General features: G+C 38.5%; 2 protein-coding genes across 5 annotated transcripts in view; one reads left to right on the plus strand and one right to left on the minus strand.

Annotated features, from left to right (window-relative positions):
- naaladl1 (N-acetylated alpha-linked acidic dipeptidase like 1) lies at positions 1-11,945 on the minus strand. 2 transcript variants are annotated; one of them, XM_077522352.1, is made up of 20 exons: positions 11,589-11,945; positions 9,675-9,839; positions 9,330-9,502; positions 9,112-9,233; positions 8,438-8,557; positions 7,848-8,040; positions 7,601-7,694; positions 7,416-7,520; positions 7,078-7,163; positions 5,846-5,965; positions 5,505-5,590; positions 5,353-5,416; positions 4,984-5,051; positions 4,704-4,795; positions 3,619-3,712; positions 3,424-3,505; positions 1,820-1,993; positions 1,616-1,703; positions 1,453-1,539; positions 1-305 (listed from the first exon to the last, which is right to left on the minus strand). In XM_077522352.1, the coding sequence occupies exons 1-20, from the start codon at positions 11,663-11,665 to the stop codon at positions 128-130; spliced, it is 2,268 nt and encodes a 755-aa protein (XP_077378478.1). In that variant the 5' UTR covers positions 11,666-11,945; the 3' UTR covers positions 1-127. The 2 variants fall into 2 exon arrangements, with proteins under 2 accessions (XP_077378478.1, XP_077378479.1); XM_077522353.1 differs by lacking the exon at positions 11,589-11,945 and having other exon boundaries at positions 9,675-10,006.
- erap1b (endoplasmic reticulum aminopeptidase 1b) overlaps positions 11,814-15,219 on the plus strand; it is a 16,411-nt gene continuing 13,005 nt past the window's right edge. The window contains exons 1-5 of one of the 3 annotated variants that reach the window (XM_077522350.1): positions 11,814-11,962; positions 12,607-13,105; positions 13,338-13,476; positions 13,582-13,716; positions 14,997-15,117. In XM_077522350.1, coding sequence (XP_077378476.1) covers positions 12,627-13,105; positions 13,338-13,476; positions 13,582-13,716; positions 14,997-15,117 — 874 coding nt within the window. In that variant the 5' untranslated portion in view covers positions 11,814-11,962; positions 12,607-12,626. Of the gene's footprint in view, positions 11,963-12,053; positions 12,269-12,301; positions 12,448-12,606; positions 13,106-13,337; positions 13,477-13,581; positions 13,717-14,996; positions 15,118-15,219 lie in introns of those variants that run through there. The other 2 variants (XM_077522349.1, XM_077522351.1) reach the window with 2 other exon arrangements.

Raw genomic sequence — 15,219 nt, forward strand, 5'->3', positions numbered from 1 at the left:
TGTAGGTGTTCCTCAAAACTGCTTTAATGAAATGATTATTCACAAATAAGTTCCAGTCAAGTGACAAAACAATCCTTCAATTTTTTTTTCTTTGCATTTTTACAAGAAGTACTTATGTCATTGTCGTCTATATGACGTCGCGCAGCATGTGCGCGGCACCCTCGATGACCTGGCTGATGACGGACACGAGGAGATGCACTTGGGCCCAAGCGGCGTCTGTTCGCGACAATTTCGCTCGGAAGTAGGCATCGCTCAAACCGGGGAAGGTCCGCGTGGTGATTTGGATTGGCGCCCAGATGATGTGTCTAGCGCACATGAGATTGCGTTAGGAATAAACGTGCTGAGAAATGCTGTACTAAAATCATAAAGACAGCCTATTTTTTGTTTTTTCTTTTATGAACTACAATCAGAATTCATGGAAGTTACTGTACTTAATAACAAAAATAACAAATACTTTAACTCATTCTGTTTTGCAGCTATTAGCATTAGAATATAGCCAAGTTTCATCAATATTCACGTTTCTGTTGAAAACACTTCCAAAAAGAGCTTGTTGCAACATGGCCCTGGCTAATCTTATACTCTGCTACCACCTGCTGGCCATTTTTGTAATCACTACCATTGCTTAAAAGGAATACTTGACTCATTGTTCCATATTCAGGAGTAAAAAGTAAATATTTTGCCTATAAATAAATAATGTGATAACTTCATTATTGTTAATGTACAATTAGTACCTTTTTTTTAAAGTATTTTTTTCTACTTGCTGTCGACTGATGATGACATCACATGTGCTGAGCAAGCAGGTAATGACCAATCATGGCTCAGTTTACTGACCAAACCCAGAAAACAGGTGAGCCATTATTGTCCGTTACCTACTTCCTCAGAACAGGTGATGTCGTCATCAGTCGACAGCACGAAAAATAATGAAGTTATCAAATTCATTCTGGACAAAATTTTAACTTTTCACTGCTGAAAACTGTTCACTGAGTCAAGTGTATCCCTTTAAGGCAGAGTTGCCCAAGTCCGGTCCTCGAGAGCCCCTATCCAGCCTGTTTTCCATGTCTCCCTCCTCCCAACGCAGCTGAATCCAATGATCAGCTCATCAGCAAGCTTTGCAGAAGACTGATAACGATCCTGAATAAGAATCAGGTGTGTCGGTGGAGAGAAACATAGAAAAGGCTGCATAGGGGCTCTCAAGGACAGGACTTGGGCACCCCTTGCTTTAAGGCACCTATTCATGTCAGAAGCTGCATCAAAGCCTTCTGTATGCTCTTGCATAAAAAATAAACAAACAAACAAACAAAAACCCGTATAAATATGTTTTGGGGAGTGAAAGACAAAGTATTAAAAACACATTTACATTTTTTGGGTTTAAATGAGTTAAATTCCAAAAAGACACATCCCTAAAATCACGGTCCCTCCAGTAATTGAGTCTCTGCCTTCCTTCTTTCTCACCTGAATTTACTTTGCAAGTTCACAGGGTTCAAGAAGGCGCGGTCCAGCAGCATGAGCTGGTCATTGATCTTTCGCAGCTTCAGTGGCCTGAAAGGAGAGAGAAGTGATTGTTGCCTCTATGTGGAAGAGACTTGCGAGAGTGTGCGTATATGTGCGCTGTTACGTTTCGTTTGCCAGGTCTGAGCTTCGAATAACTTGTTCTAGGTGGTTGGATGCGCTTCGAAAGTTGGCCACTGCATGTTTTATTGGTTCTGAAATCGGACAAAAGTGCTATGTAAACAATTCCGCATGAGTTTCACGTTGTCACGAAAACATTCTTGAGGACATCAAATTTGAATTGCCGTTGTGGGGACACCAGATTTCTTACCCATGGAGATATTCATCGCAAGAAGCTGGTCTTCAAACAGGATCAACGCCATGCGAAGGTAGGCCTCCAGACTCTCCGCATAATCGCTGCAGTTGATCGGCAACACCAGACTGTCGGCCAGTCGCACCAGGACGCTCCCGGCGGTTTTGCCGACGGCCTGGTGGGTGTAGAACCCTGAAAGAAGTGTAGAGCAGATTGATGGAAAAATAGTCTTGAACACCTTGTGATTATTAGTAACTGGAATTAAAAAGACGTTGACTCCAATTAGGGGTGTGAATTGCCTAGTACCTGACGATTCGATTCGTATCACGATTCACAGGTCACGATTCGATTCGATACCGATTAATCCCGATACGAATGGTCACGATTCGATACCGATTAATCCCGATACGAATTTATAAGTCGATTGTTGCGATTTTTTTTCATTCATATTTAGAAAATACTAATCAGTAAGCTTGTAGAGTGTAAGATTTATATGAAAATGTATTATTTATTTATCTGAAATTTCAGTCTTATAGAGGTTGTAATCTGTTTCATGTTTGAACAGCATTAAAATAAAAATATTAAGCCTTAATGTGCCGTTCATATAACATTCTTCCATGCTCAAGGTGTGAATCCTAAAAAAAAAAAAAAAAAAAAAAATCGATTCTGCCGATTATTGAATCGATTCGAGAATCGCGCGATGTAGTATCGCGATATATCGCCGAATCGATTTTTTTTTAAACACCCCTAACTCCAATCATTGAAGGCACTCTTGATTTTTTTTTTTTTTTTTTTTTTTTTTTTTTGCCACAGAGACTCCATGCTTCGCTTTTTCATCAAGAGTTGCGTATGAAATTACAAATATAGGTGTTTCATTGTAATATATTTTTCCCCATTCAAGTTTAAGAATGTATGCAATTATCTCTTACTTTACTATTATAGACTAAAATTTTAAATAACACACACACACATATATATATATATATATATATATATATATATATATATAATTTTTTTAAAGTATTAAATATTAAAGTTAAAAAAAAAAGTAGCCTTCTGGATCTTGCCTTACACCTTGAAACATTTTTGTTGTGAAATCTAACCCGCTACAACGTGGTATTATTAACTCATTTGCTCCCAAAAACGTATAAAAACTATATTTTAAATATTGCCCAAAAATATAGTTTTATTATTATTATTTTTTTTTTATGTTTTTCCATGCTGCAGCATATAGAAGGCTTTGATGCGTCCTCTGAACTGAAGAGGTGGCTTAAAGCAATGGTAGTTAATACAAAAAACGGCCAGCAGGTGGCAACAGAGTATAAGAGATCAACCCGGGTCTTATTGCAACAAGCTCTTTTCTCCAATCTTTCTTTTGGTAGGTTCCATGTTTTTACAGCAATAGAACACAATATTCTGTGGGCCTTGCAAAATCAATGATAATGCAGTGAAAATGTCTGGGAGTTAATTAGCCGTTACATCTGTGACGTAGCAAATGCGTGTCAGTTGAATCGTATTCAGGTGCGTCGCTCTGTGTGCCTGTCCCAAATCTGCAGTGAACTCATAAATGGAGCATGGCATCAAGTTGTGTGTTTTGTGTTACATGATTGGAGGCCACTCACCAGGATCAATGAACTTGGAGGAGTAGTCGAATGTGTCGTATGCAGTGTGGTAGGCTGGGTAAATGCGAGCTCTTGTTTTGGTCTGGGAAGAAAAACATTTGGGGGGAAAAAACAGACAAATAATGCAGAGCTGAGATGTGAGTGCATTGAATCAAACTGAATCGTTTGAATATTCATATATTCAATTTTCCATACCCTGTCAAACGTGTACGAAATATCCAAGGAAGTGATTCCCAAGTAGTGCACAAAAGGGGCGTAATCACTTCCGGCTCCTGTCAGGTACCCCAGACTGTTGCAGAAACATGAATATTGAGTAAGATGACAAATCTTATAAAAAACCAAACATATCATATTATATACAAGTGATTTGGAGCCCTGTCTTTCATGAATGTAAATAAAACCCTGACGTATATAATCTGACACATGCATTGTGCGGATAATCCATTAGAGGGCACTATCACCCATGGTATTTTTTTTTTGTTTTTCTTCCCACTCCCTTTCAGGCAGAATTGGACTTGATCTTTCTTTTTAGATTTTTTGTTTTTTCACCTTCTTTGTTGTTGGTTTCTTGCGTTTTGGTGGAGCCTGATGCCCATTGTTTGTTTTGAAATTGCCTGAAACAAATAAATACAAATACAAAAAAAAAGAAAGTGCTTTTTGATTTTTGGAAATGCTAATATGTTTGATATGTTATATTTTTGACAGTTGTATGAATTTAAAGTATTGTGACCGGATGTATCAAATATGACACATAAGTCATGTGGAAGTTGATTTTCAAATTGTCGATTCAAAAGGACCAACAAATACTCTCTGCAAAGAATTTGAATTTTTCTCTCATATTTCACGGTTCAGGCTTTATAGGGTTAAAAATAGAGAAAGTAAATCATCAATAACACACAGGAATAGCTAACACTATTATGAAAAAGACAAGAATGGCTCAAAATGGGCCATAACGTAGACAGACACTCTGGTTAACACATTCACTGCCAGCCCGGGCAAAAATGCATTATTTGACGTCTTTTTCCGTCAATGGCAGTCAATGAGTTAAGATGAGATGTAACCAAAATTGACGGATTTCTAAGCAAAATTTGCCTTAAAAAAAGAAAAAAGGAAAAAAGGATGCTGCAATATAATCACAAAATATATTGGCACATTGTGTTTAACACATTCACTGCCAGCCCAGAAAAAAAATGCATTATTTGACGTCTTTTTCCGTCAATGGCAGTCAATGAGTTAAAAATCCGTGTTTCCTATTATGTTTTGAAATGAAAATACAACACCTGGGAATAAGTCCATAGACCGGGCTGGTTCTGTTCGAATAGCAGATCCACTTGTCATATACAGACATTGAATCCAATCCAGGAGCTTTGACCTGTCCGACAGAAACACTTGGATCATTTTTTTTTTTTTTTTTTTTTTTTTTTTAAATCCCCTCCAGTCCGCTTTCGGCGATTTATTTATTAATTAATTTATTTCCCCCACCCCCAACATCGAGAGATTTTTCGAACAATTCACACAATGCATCCTGGTTTGGGATACTGAACTTGGCTCGACACCGACCTGCTTCGCCGCTTTAAAGATGACGTTCTGCAGCGACGGCATCCCTGCAGCTTGCAGAGAGACATTGCCTGAGGATGTGAAGAGGAAAACAATCCTTGTGAATTAACATTCCAACCTTTTCTGTGGTCAGTGAACACAACCTTTACATTTTTTACCATTAAAAAAAAAAAAGTATCAAATACATCCCAATATTTGTCCTTCAATGTCTTGCAAAAAATATACATAATAATTTGTTTTTCTTCAGTCGTCGTAACACCACTCTAAAGGAAACCATATGAAAAAGACTCTCCACCCCACCAGTGAACTTCACAACACATCTCCACCATCTCATCTAAAAGTGAAAGTACAGGTAAATGAGAAGCTTCTTACCTTGAACGGCAATATCCACGTTGATATAAGCAACGGTGCGTTCACTAAGCTTGGTAAAGTATTGCTGTAAAACAAAACAAAACAAAAAAAAGTACACGTGCTTTAATTTGGCCAATACTTGCCGATTAAGTTTGCTAAGTCAAAATGGCTACCTCGGTGTATTCACTCGACCCGATGAGGCCAAACTCTTCAGCCCCCCAGCTTCCAAATATAATGGACCTGCGAGGTCTCCATTTGCCTGCAGCGCAGATGAGCTCAAACTTAAAAACTTCAATAAAACCCAATCCACTTTATTTCTATGGCCCATTTTATAATAGATCCGCACACTATATCATACACATAAAATTTTGTCAAACCAACTATAAGAAAAAAACAGTCAATTAAATACTAAAATACAATATATATATATATATATATATATATATATATATATATATATATATATAAATTAAAAAAATAATCAAAAAAAATTAATTAAGAAACTACTCCTCACCTTGCTTGACCATCTTCCCGAGCACACGCGTCAGCTCCAGCATGACGGATGTGCCGCTGCTCGGGTCGATGGCGCCGTGAACCCAACTGTCCCTGTGGTTGCCGTATATCACGTAACGGTCTGTGGGCAGCCAAACAATGGAGCGTGATGATGATGGCCAAGTGGGCTGCCAGTGTTGGGAAAGTGACTAAACTAACTAGTAACTGAGAAGTAATCTGACTTTTTCCTGGGAATGAGTATGTAACCAATTACTTTCGAATTTTGAGTAATCATTGTTTTCAAAAGTAATCGTTACTATTTTCACTATTTTCATTCCGACTGGATACAGAAATGATTTTTTTTTTTTTTTTTAATCCCTTACAGATGCCTCTAAAATGTAGATGGATGTTTTGCCAGGCGCTTTAGGCCTGAATGGATTTTAAATGATTCATATCTGTCTGTTTTTTTTTGTTTTGTTTTGTTTTGTTTTTTTTAAAAGAAGTCAACCCCCCAAAATTCTTAGCAATAATGTGTTCTATGCCGTTTAAATACAGTGTTCTAATTAATATTGTGTTAGTGGAGTATGAGTTTTAGGGAAGAGGAAAACTGTATACTAGTTTTTATTGAACAAATTTAGGCTTTAAATGTTGTTAGCATGTTTTCTATAAGACTCTTAAGGCCACATTAATGTATTTTTTTGAATTATTTTAGCTGTATTTGAGCGTAGCATTTAAGTTTAAAAAAATGTCCTCTGTAGTGGACACATCATAGCTTAAAAATAAAAACTTTTTTTTTCAAATTTTTTTTTTGCAGTATTCCAGTTACTTCACAAAGATTGGGGGATATTAAAATAAACATGAATGGATAATATTGTTTCCTTGGTAGTCAGGATGTTATGAGTTAAGCAGCAAAATCCAGCAGTTTTTACCAATATCATAAGGGGGCAATTTTCCCACTTGTTGAGTGAAAATGACATCACAGTTGCTCAAGTAACAACCAATTACAGCTCAGTTTCAGAAAACAGGTGAGCTGTAATTGGTCGTTGCATGAGCTCTGAGCAACTATGATGTCATCTTCAATCGACAGCAAGTGGCAAAATGGCCGCCCCCTGAGATGGATAAAAACGGGTAGATTTGGTTTCTTAATTGACAAATGTAATATTCATCAGAATGTCATGTTTAGACTAGTGAGCTCACATGTAACATATTATTGTCTATCCATTTAATTTGGTCTGACTGAATTTGACACTTTACCGGGCTCCACGCTGCCCCTGATGACTCCCATCACATTGGAGGAGTTCTTCACCTCGCCATAGTTGAAAACGTCCAGCTTCACGTCACTACAAAAACAGAAAGATTGCCATTCCAATTAACTGATTTGTTATTCTGGTATAGAACATTGAACTCATTCGCTGCCATTTGACGGCTGTAGACGTCAAAATCTGTTTTAACTGGTCTGGCGGTGAATGAGTTTTAATAATAATGAAATGTCTGAAAAATTCTGTGAGGGAAAACATGACCATAACATTTTATGAGAGGCAAAAGAACAGCTCTTGCCAAGGATGTGTAACTTGTAAAAGCTGCCTGCCTACCTGTTGTCGAAGGCAGAAGAGGATCGAAAGCCTGGACCACCATAGTTGTATGTGCAGTTAAAACCTCCTTGCCATTCTGGTGGTGCTGGTTTTCCATCCAGCTCACTGAAAAATCCAATGTTTTGTATTGTTTTTTGTTTCTAATTTTATTTATTTTGTTTAATTTGACAGTAAACTTCACAAACCAGATTAACATGTAGGCATCCTCAAAGCCGATTGGTTGAATTGGAATGGGAGGGATCCCAGTAACATCCTTCAGTGGAACTCTGTATGTTTCTTCTGCAAAAGAGTGGAAAAAAGTGTCAACATCCTTTGAAATGATTGTGCACTTTGGTGTAGCCTCTTGTAAAAAAAAATAAATAAAAAAATCACACTCGTGTCATACTATCATAAAAAGCATTTTGCGTCACATCCCCCATTTGCCCGGCTTACCTTTGGCAGCCAAATATGGGGTGAGCAGGTCTCCATAGGTAGAAGCATATGCGCCTCTTTCCACAGCGGAAGGGGGCATGTACCAGGAGTGCGGATATGTCTCGTTGGCGTCCGACATGAAGCCGTCGTTCATGTCCAGCGGGTCCGTGTAGACCAGCACGCCAAGGATACCAAAAGGGGCTGCGTTGATGGCCTTGGATGACACATGTTGAAAGTATTATGGAATCATTAATACACAATACAAGCTTTTTTTGGGGGGGAGCTCATTGCTTGACTGCAGTATCAACTTCCCACCTTTAGAGGGTGCTAATCGGCTGAAACGGAGATGAGTAGACTGGAAATGTTCCCAAGTACTTTTGATCCCTAAACTCCCCCCACTCCTTAAAATGTAAGAAAATTAATGATTTTTTATTCTTATAATTTGTAAATGTATTTATTTATTTATGTATTTGTTTGTTTGTTTTTGTTTATTTATTTATTTATTTATTTATTTATTTATTTATTTATTTATTTATTTATTTTATGCTATAGTATTTTTATCCAGCAAATGAAATACAATAAACAAGAGTACAACAATTAGTGCAACTCACTTGGTCTGCTCTCCCTGTTCTGCCGTTTTTCGTGATGGCGATGGCGTTTCGGAGATTCATTAATTTACTCAGATGTTGGTAGTCGGTCATTCTCCCATAGTTGGCATACACAAGTTTGCCCTTAAAAAGAGTGAAAAGGGGAAATAATACAACAGTAACAATGTAGAATAACGTACTTTTTTAAACTCTTTGACTGCCAGGCGATATAAAAACAAAACAAAAAAATCCACAGTGCCAGCCGCTTTTGAGCATTTTAACTCATCTTTCAAGGCAAAAAGAATATTGTTTGCCTTTACTACATATACAATGTGGCTACGAAATGAAAGATCGCATTCCATTCATTGGAATTTTACGAATCATCATGAAACGTCTTTGGCAGTCAAAGAGTTAACAGATATCCATGCTTCATCACCTTAAGTTATGTATTAATTCCAAAGGTCACCACTTCCTATTGCAGGATAATTTAAGTTATCGCTTCACTTATATTGGTCTCCCGTGAATTTTTAATTGTTCAGTTTTATCTGAGCTAAACATTTAACCGAGGCTTCGTTGAACTTGAAACTGTTGTCATGTTATGACTTTTTGCGCAAGTTGGTCACAGGTTACGAGATCTCACTGCACGTCAATGAAAATGTTGGACATTTTCAACATTATTTTGATCAATCGTACCATACCTGCACTTGCCCAGCTGGAGAATAGGCAGCATAAGGTTGAACCACAGCCGCATTCTCCTGGTCCGGCGTGTAAGCCTTCTCTTTCTCTCTGGCCGTATGCAGCACATCATTGGATGAGTTCACTATATATATAAAAAAAAAAAAAAGACATGAAATTATATACAGTACGATACGCTGTTGTTTGTACACCAATTATTGTAATCATGATGGCAGCTTACCAACAGTGACTTTGTTGGGCCTGTCAGGATCGGGAAAGGACAGGTAGACCATGAATTCCTCTCTCCACGCCTGGTCCAGACCCGTTTCAGGATCCCGCCATCTATTCAGCATTAGCTGCACCGTTTGCTCGTCTCCGGCTGTGGTGGCCAAGTGAGGCACTTTGGTCAACACCCTGTAGAGTATAACACCATTTCCCCCCCCTGAAGTTTAAAACTTTTTAAGTTTTCAGTGAGTGTTCTATTATGGGATAAAGCCTTTTTCCCTTTGCCTAATACTGTAATATCAAATATCAGCAAACATTATATAAAAATTCTGTTTTCCTGTTTTTTGATTTGTTAACTGACCTGAGGTTTTCTTCAATGCGGTTTTTGTCCACCTCGGACAAAAGCTCCTCAAGCAGGTTCTCATCCACATCCTTGGACAAATCCTTAACCCAGGTTGGCGCAGAGTCGCTACTTTTATCTATGCCGTAGTGTCCGATCAGGATTCCGACAGTCAGCACAGCTGCACTACACAAAATTCCAATCAACACAGTCTTTATCATGTTTTTTTTTTTTTTTTTAAGGTTTTATTAACTGAACTAAATGGTGGTCTTAGTGACGAATGCTGACTTCAAAATATTCCAGAGAAAATCTTTGCATTGTCCCAAATGATCTGTACAACAGGGGCGACCTGATGACACACACGCTCACAAAAACAGTTGGACTGATGATTAAAAAATGAGGTGGATTTTATCCTTCTGAGCAGGGGCGGGCTTGGGGGTGGGGGTGGTGGGTATGTGGCCCGGACGTTGTGACAAACCAGCCCACATGTGGATTGTGGAGAGCCAGTCAGCCTGCAATAAATGTATGTAGAATATCACGTGGCTAAAACCGTAGAACAGATGTACGGGCTTCCTGTGTATGTCACAATATCTAACAAGACAACAGGTTAATGACTATATTGTTAGAAGATTTCAGTGGTTGTAGAAGTGATTCAAAGTGTATGGATGCATTGTTCCTATTAGTTTTTTTGTTTTTGTTTTGCGTGCCGGCCCTAGCGACCGAGAGAGAACGTGTGGGTGGTGGCTGGTGGGCCATCCCACATGGAGCAAATGCGATTGGATTAGCAATGTTACGTGACCAAAATGAGAAAATAATATAAATATAAAATCTGTGTGAACACCTATCAAGGTTCCTACCAACCTATACAGATGCAAATCCAGGGAGTCCTCAAGTTACATCGGAGTTCCGTTTCTGCGCTCGCGATGTAATCCGAATTTTGACTTGAGTTGAATTTCCACATATTAAAGTCAATATTTATATAAAAATAATGTGCATAAAACAATCTAAAATACATTTTAAAAAAAACAAAAAAACAAGATGCTCGCCGACTGTACGACTGAAGTCCAAGTCTTTGCCGATGTTGATCGATATCTCTCCTTTCTATTATGTTTTTATGATAGCTGACAAAGGGAGAAACACTGCGGGCTATATGGCGGACCGGACGTGCGCCTTAACTCGAGGACTCCCTACTGTTTGGAAAAAGTACTCATTTTCATCAATACAAGAAAATAAGAAGTAGCTAAAACTCCATCATACTTTTATAAATTAGCTGAAAGTAAGTAATTATGTCAAAGGTGTCCTTTATTTTTTATCGTTGTCAATTTAATACGTTTAGACTTGATTTTAAATGCAGTATTACTGTATAGCTGTACAGAAGAAGCGAGGTCGTTTGGGAAATATAGTTTATTTATTACACAGTATTTATTGTGACTGGCTTTATTTTATGTAAAATATGCCTTATGTAAAATATAAAACTCACACTAAAATTAAAGCATTTTGGAAGCATTTGTATAAAACCTAGTCAAAAAACAAATTAAAACTAACTGAATTTAAAAAAAAATCAACCGTCAAAAATGAAGTTAAAAACTACCTAATGGAATATATATATATATATATATATATATATATATATATATATATATATATATATATATATATATATATATATATATATATATATATATATATATACACATTCAAAAACTACGGACTTTATATGTTAGGTAAATCCTCCATCTATGTTCTTGTACTCGTTAGTGTTGCGTGTGTGTTGGAGCTTGGAACGTTAGTAGGAAGTCTGAGATTGAGAACCCGGTGAAAGTTTACTCAAGCATGGCGAAAACATGCAAATTCCATCCAGGAATACCAGAGTTTAAAAAATGTAGAATCTCTGGATTCTAATCCAGAACATGGCATGCTAAACAATAGTCCTACCTGCTGTCCATTACGAATGTGCATTTTAACCAAAGTGATGCTGCACCCTTGTGGTGACCAATGGCATTACATGGCATAGTTTTTCTTTTTGTCGCAACTTTTACAGTGCTGCTCCCTGTGGTAAGACATGAAACTACATACCCAAACAAACAAAAACATCACGCGAAACCAGGTGTTTTTTTTTCTTTTCTTTTTTTTTATATATTCTTTTCCAACGTTAACATTTTAGGCTGCTCTGAGACGAACTCCGCGGTGATATTTGATGAGAACTACAAGAGTTGAATTCTCCCAGCATGCATTTGCTCTTCCAGCCCATTCGGCATTCGCTTTCACTTGCTCCTGTCCTGTCTACTGAGCGCGTCCAAATCGAAACGGTAAATACGTTTTTTTTCTACACTATGATTTCAAAGAACATCTTTGTATCTCGTCATAATAAGCAAAGTAGAGTTTGCGTTATAGAAAGTTATCGACGTTCTATGCGTATATTTGACAAGTGTTTATTCAAATCAATGTTGATCGCTATATGCGAAAATAGTTTACTAATTACTCTAATCAGTTTGCGTATTTATTAAAAACGTGAGTGACGATAGCATGTAATCAAGGCAGCGTTAATCTTAACGCTATGAAATGTAGCTAGCTACCCGGTCACAGTAAACGAGAAGGAACAAGGAAACTGGAAGGTTTGTCCTAAAATTAGCTGTTCATTTATTGATTGGACTGATTTGATCAAAACAATAGAGGGGCGACGTGACAGTAAATTCACTATTATTCTTGTTGCCCTACTCATGTCTTTTTTTTTCTTTCTTTTTTTTTTCTCGTTTGTATGGCTGGAACTGGTCGCTATTTAGATAAAATTCCGGTATGTGAACTCAACTCAGTTTAATTTATGGAGCAAGCAATTTAAAAAATATTACTCTCTGTCACATACTAATTTTGATCCCTTGAATAATTACAGTGTGACATATAATGAACAAAACTTGTCTTGTCTCTGTGTCATTGTTGGTTTATACCCCAACAGGTCCTGTTTGAGTAGCCACCATGTTTGTGGCTCCTCTCTGCTTGGTGGTCTTTCTTTACCTGGGCCAGGCGTTGGGGGCACAGCTTCCGCTATTCAACTTACATAACATAACCGGCGCTCAGCCGTTCCCGTGGCATCAGATGAGACTCCCTCAAAGCGTCATACCCGTCCACTACGACCTGAGCATTCACCCCAATCTGACCACCCTGACCTTCACCGGCGTCGTTCGCATCCAGCTGGACGTGCTGGAAGACACCAAGGCCATCGTTCTGCACGCCAAGCAGCTGGAGACCTTCAATGCCAAGCTCACAACGGCCGAGGGGGTGAGATCTCTTCAGGTTGTGGAGAATTCCGTTTACCAGCAGCTTGCCCTGCTGTCAGACGAGGTGATCCCCAAAGGGCAGGACTACGAGGTCCATATGGAGTTTTCCGCCAACCTCTCGGACAGCTACCACGGTTTTTACAAGAGCAGCTACCGCACCAGCAGTGGGGAGCTCCGGTAAGCCTTTTTGATCCTGCAAAGCTTATAATGAGTTACAAGGAGAACATTTGACTGGTTTACAATACTTAGTCGTGTAGCATCTGTTTAACTTTACGACTGAGAGAAAAATCAGCCTTGGCGGAGGTTCCATTCCCGTTATCAACATGGATGTTGTCATGAATTTCTGCAGGTGTAAACAAACAAAACAAAACAAAGTTGTTGTGTTCGTGTCCGTAAATGTCGTTATTAGGACTCTGGCGTGCACGCAATTTGAAGCCACCTTTGCCCGAGCGGCCTTCCCTTGTTTCGATGAGCCCGCCTTTAAAGCCAACTTCACCATCTCCATCATACGGGAGGCTCAACACATCGCCATCTCCAATATGCCCAAGGTTCTCACACCACTGCTTCATTGCATCCTTTTTCCGACGACTGTAACTGACTCAACTTGTTCTTCTGCTTTCGTCACTCTTGCGGCGTATCTGGCAACCTCACAGACAAAAACAGTCGCATTACCTGGAAATGTGTTTGAGGATCATTTTGCCACCACGGTCAAGATGAGCACATACTTGGTCGCCTTCGTCGTGTCGGACTTCCACTCCGTGAGCAAGACGACCCAAAATGGCGTCAAGGTGAGGGTGACAGAAAAAAAACAAACAAAAGGAGAAAAAAAAAGCCCCAAATCCATGCATGTGGCAAAATTAGAGATGTCCCATTCGCAACTTTTTGCCGCATTTTAAAAAAAAGATATTTTCATTTACTAGCTTTTTTTTTTTTTTTTTGCGTTTGGCTGGCGACGAGTCCAGGGTGTACCCCGCCTACTGCCCGTAGCCAGCTGGGATAGGTTCCAGCACCCCCCATGACCCTTTAGACGAGTAAGCGGTCAAGAAAATGGATGGATGGATAGCTTTTTAAATGTTTTAATAAATTTGGTTTCTATCGATTATGATAGAGTAAAAATGAGTGGAATGGTGAATATTCACAGTCTATTCTATTTACACTGTGATCCCCTGATTTTCTCCCTGCGCCCCTAAAATTTCAGGCCAGCAGCCACTGTGCTCCAAGTAAATAAATAAATAAATTAAAATAAACAATTAATAATAATAATAATAATTAAAAGAAATTACTCTGGAGTAGGCATGGCCGGATATTAAATTTTGACAGTTTTATAACCGTGGCCAAATATGTTGCAGCATCATAGTATTAAAATTAAAACTCTAAAATGGCATTTTGGGGGTAAAAAAAAAATATATATAATAAAAAAATCCTTATTGAACTTATTGAATACAATTTATTTTACTTTTTAATTTCGTACTTTTTGGCACAGAAGAAACAAGTTTATATACATTAATAAATGTCAACATTCTTCTTCTGTTTTAATTTTTATAGTAAGTCACAAATTCCCATTACTGGGGAGCTTTTTCTTTTTTCTTTCTTTACAAAAAAAACAACAACAAAAAACAGACCAGTGGGCTACTCATGTTGTCCTTGAGGCTAAATAGTATCCTCTGGCACTAATTTTTATTATTAGTTTTTCTTTTGGGGGGGGGGGGGGGGGTGGTTGAGGCAATTAATTTAAAACAACACTCAACACTCAACTTTGCAAGCAGCCAATCATATTGTACCCTGCTGAGACGTCCCCTCCAAAAAAGGAAAGAGCTCATTGCCAGGGACAGCCAGTATTCGGAGTTATTGAAACCTTGGCTTTTTAAAACCAGGTTAAACCATCAAACCGGTAATCAACCCATGCCTACTTCCAAACTCGACGTTATTTTGTAGGGTGCTACTTTTCTCATTAAAAAAAATTTTTAATTCAGTTTTTTTTTTTAGGGAGTTATTTCCATTCATTTCAATGGGGACGGCAGGATGTGTGATGTTCAGACTGAAAATGTGCATTCTTGGTTGCCATCAGATTTCCGTCTACGCCGTCGCCGAGAAACTCAACCAGACGGACTTTGCGCTGGATGCCGCCGTGAAGCTGCTCGACTTTTTCGACGACTACTTCAATTTCCCTTACCCGCTCCCCAAACAGGGTGAGCACGTTGTTCGGTATTTGACACGGCGGCGGGAATGCGGGATGTCGTAACATTTAAGTCTCATGCAAAACGTCAACATCGTGTCACAACATTACTGCC

The sequence above is a fragment of the Festucalex cinctus genome, chromosome 5 (assembly GCF_051991245.1).
Source record: "Festucalex cinctus isolate MCC-2025b chromosome 5, RoL_Fcin_1.0, whole genome shotgun sequence".
NCBI lineage: Eukaryota > Metazoa > Chordata > Actinopteri > Syngnathiformes > Syngnathidae > Festucalex > Festucalex cinctus.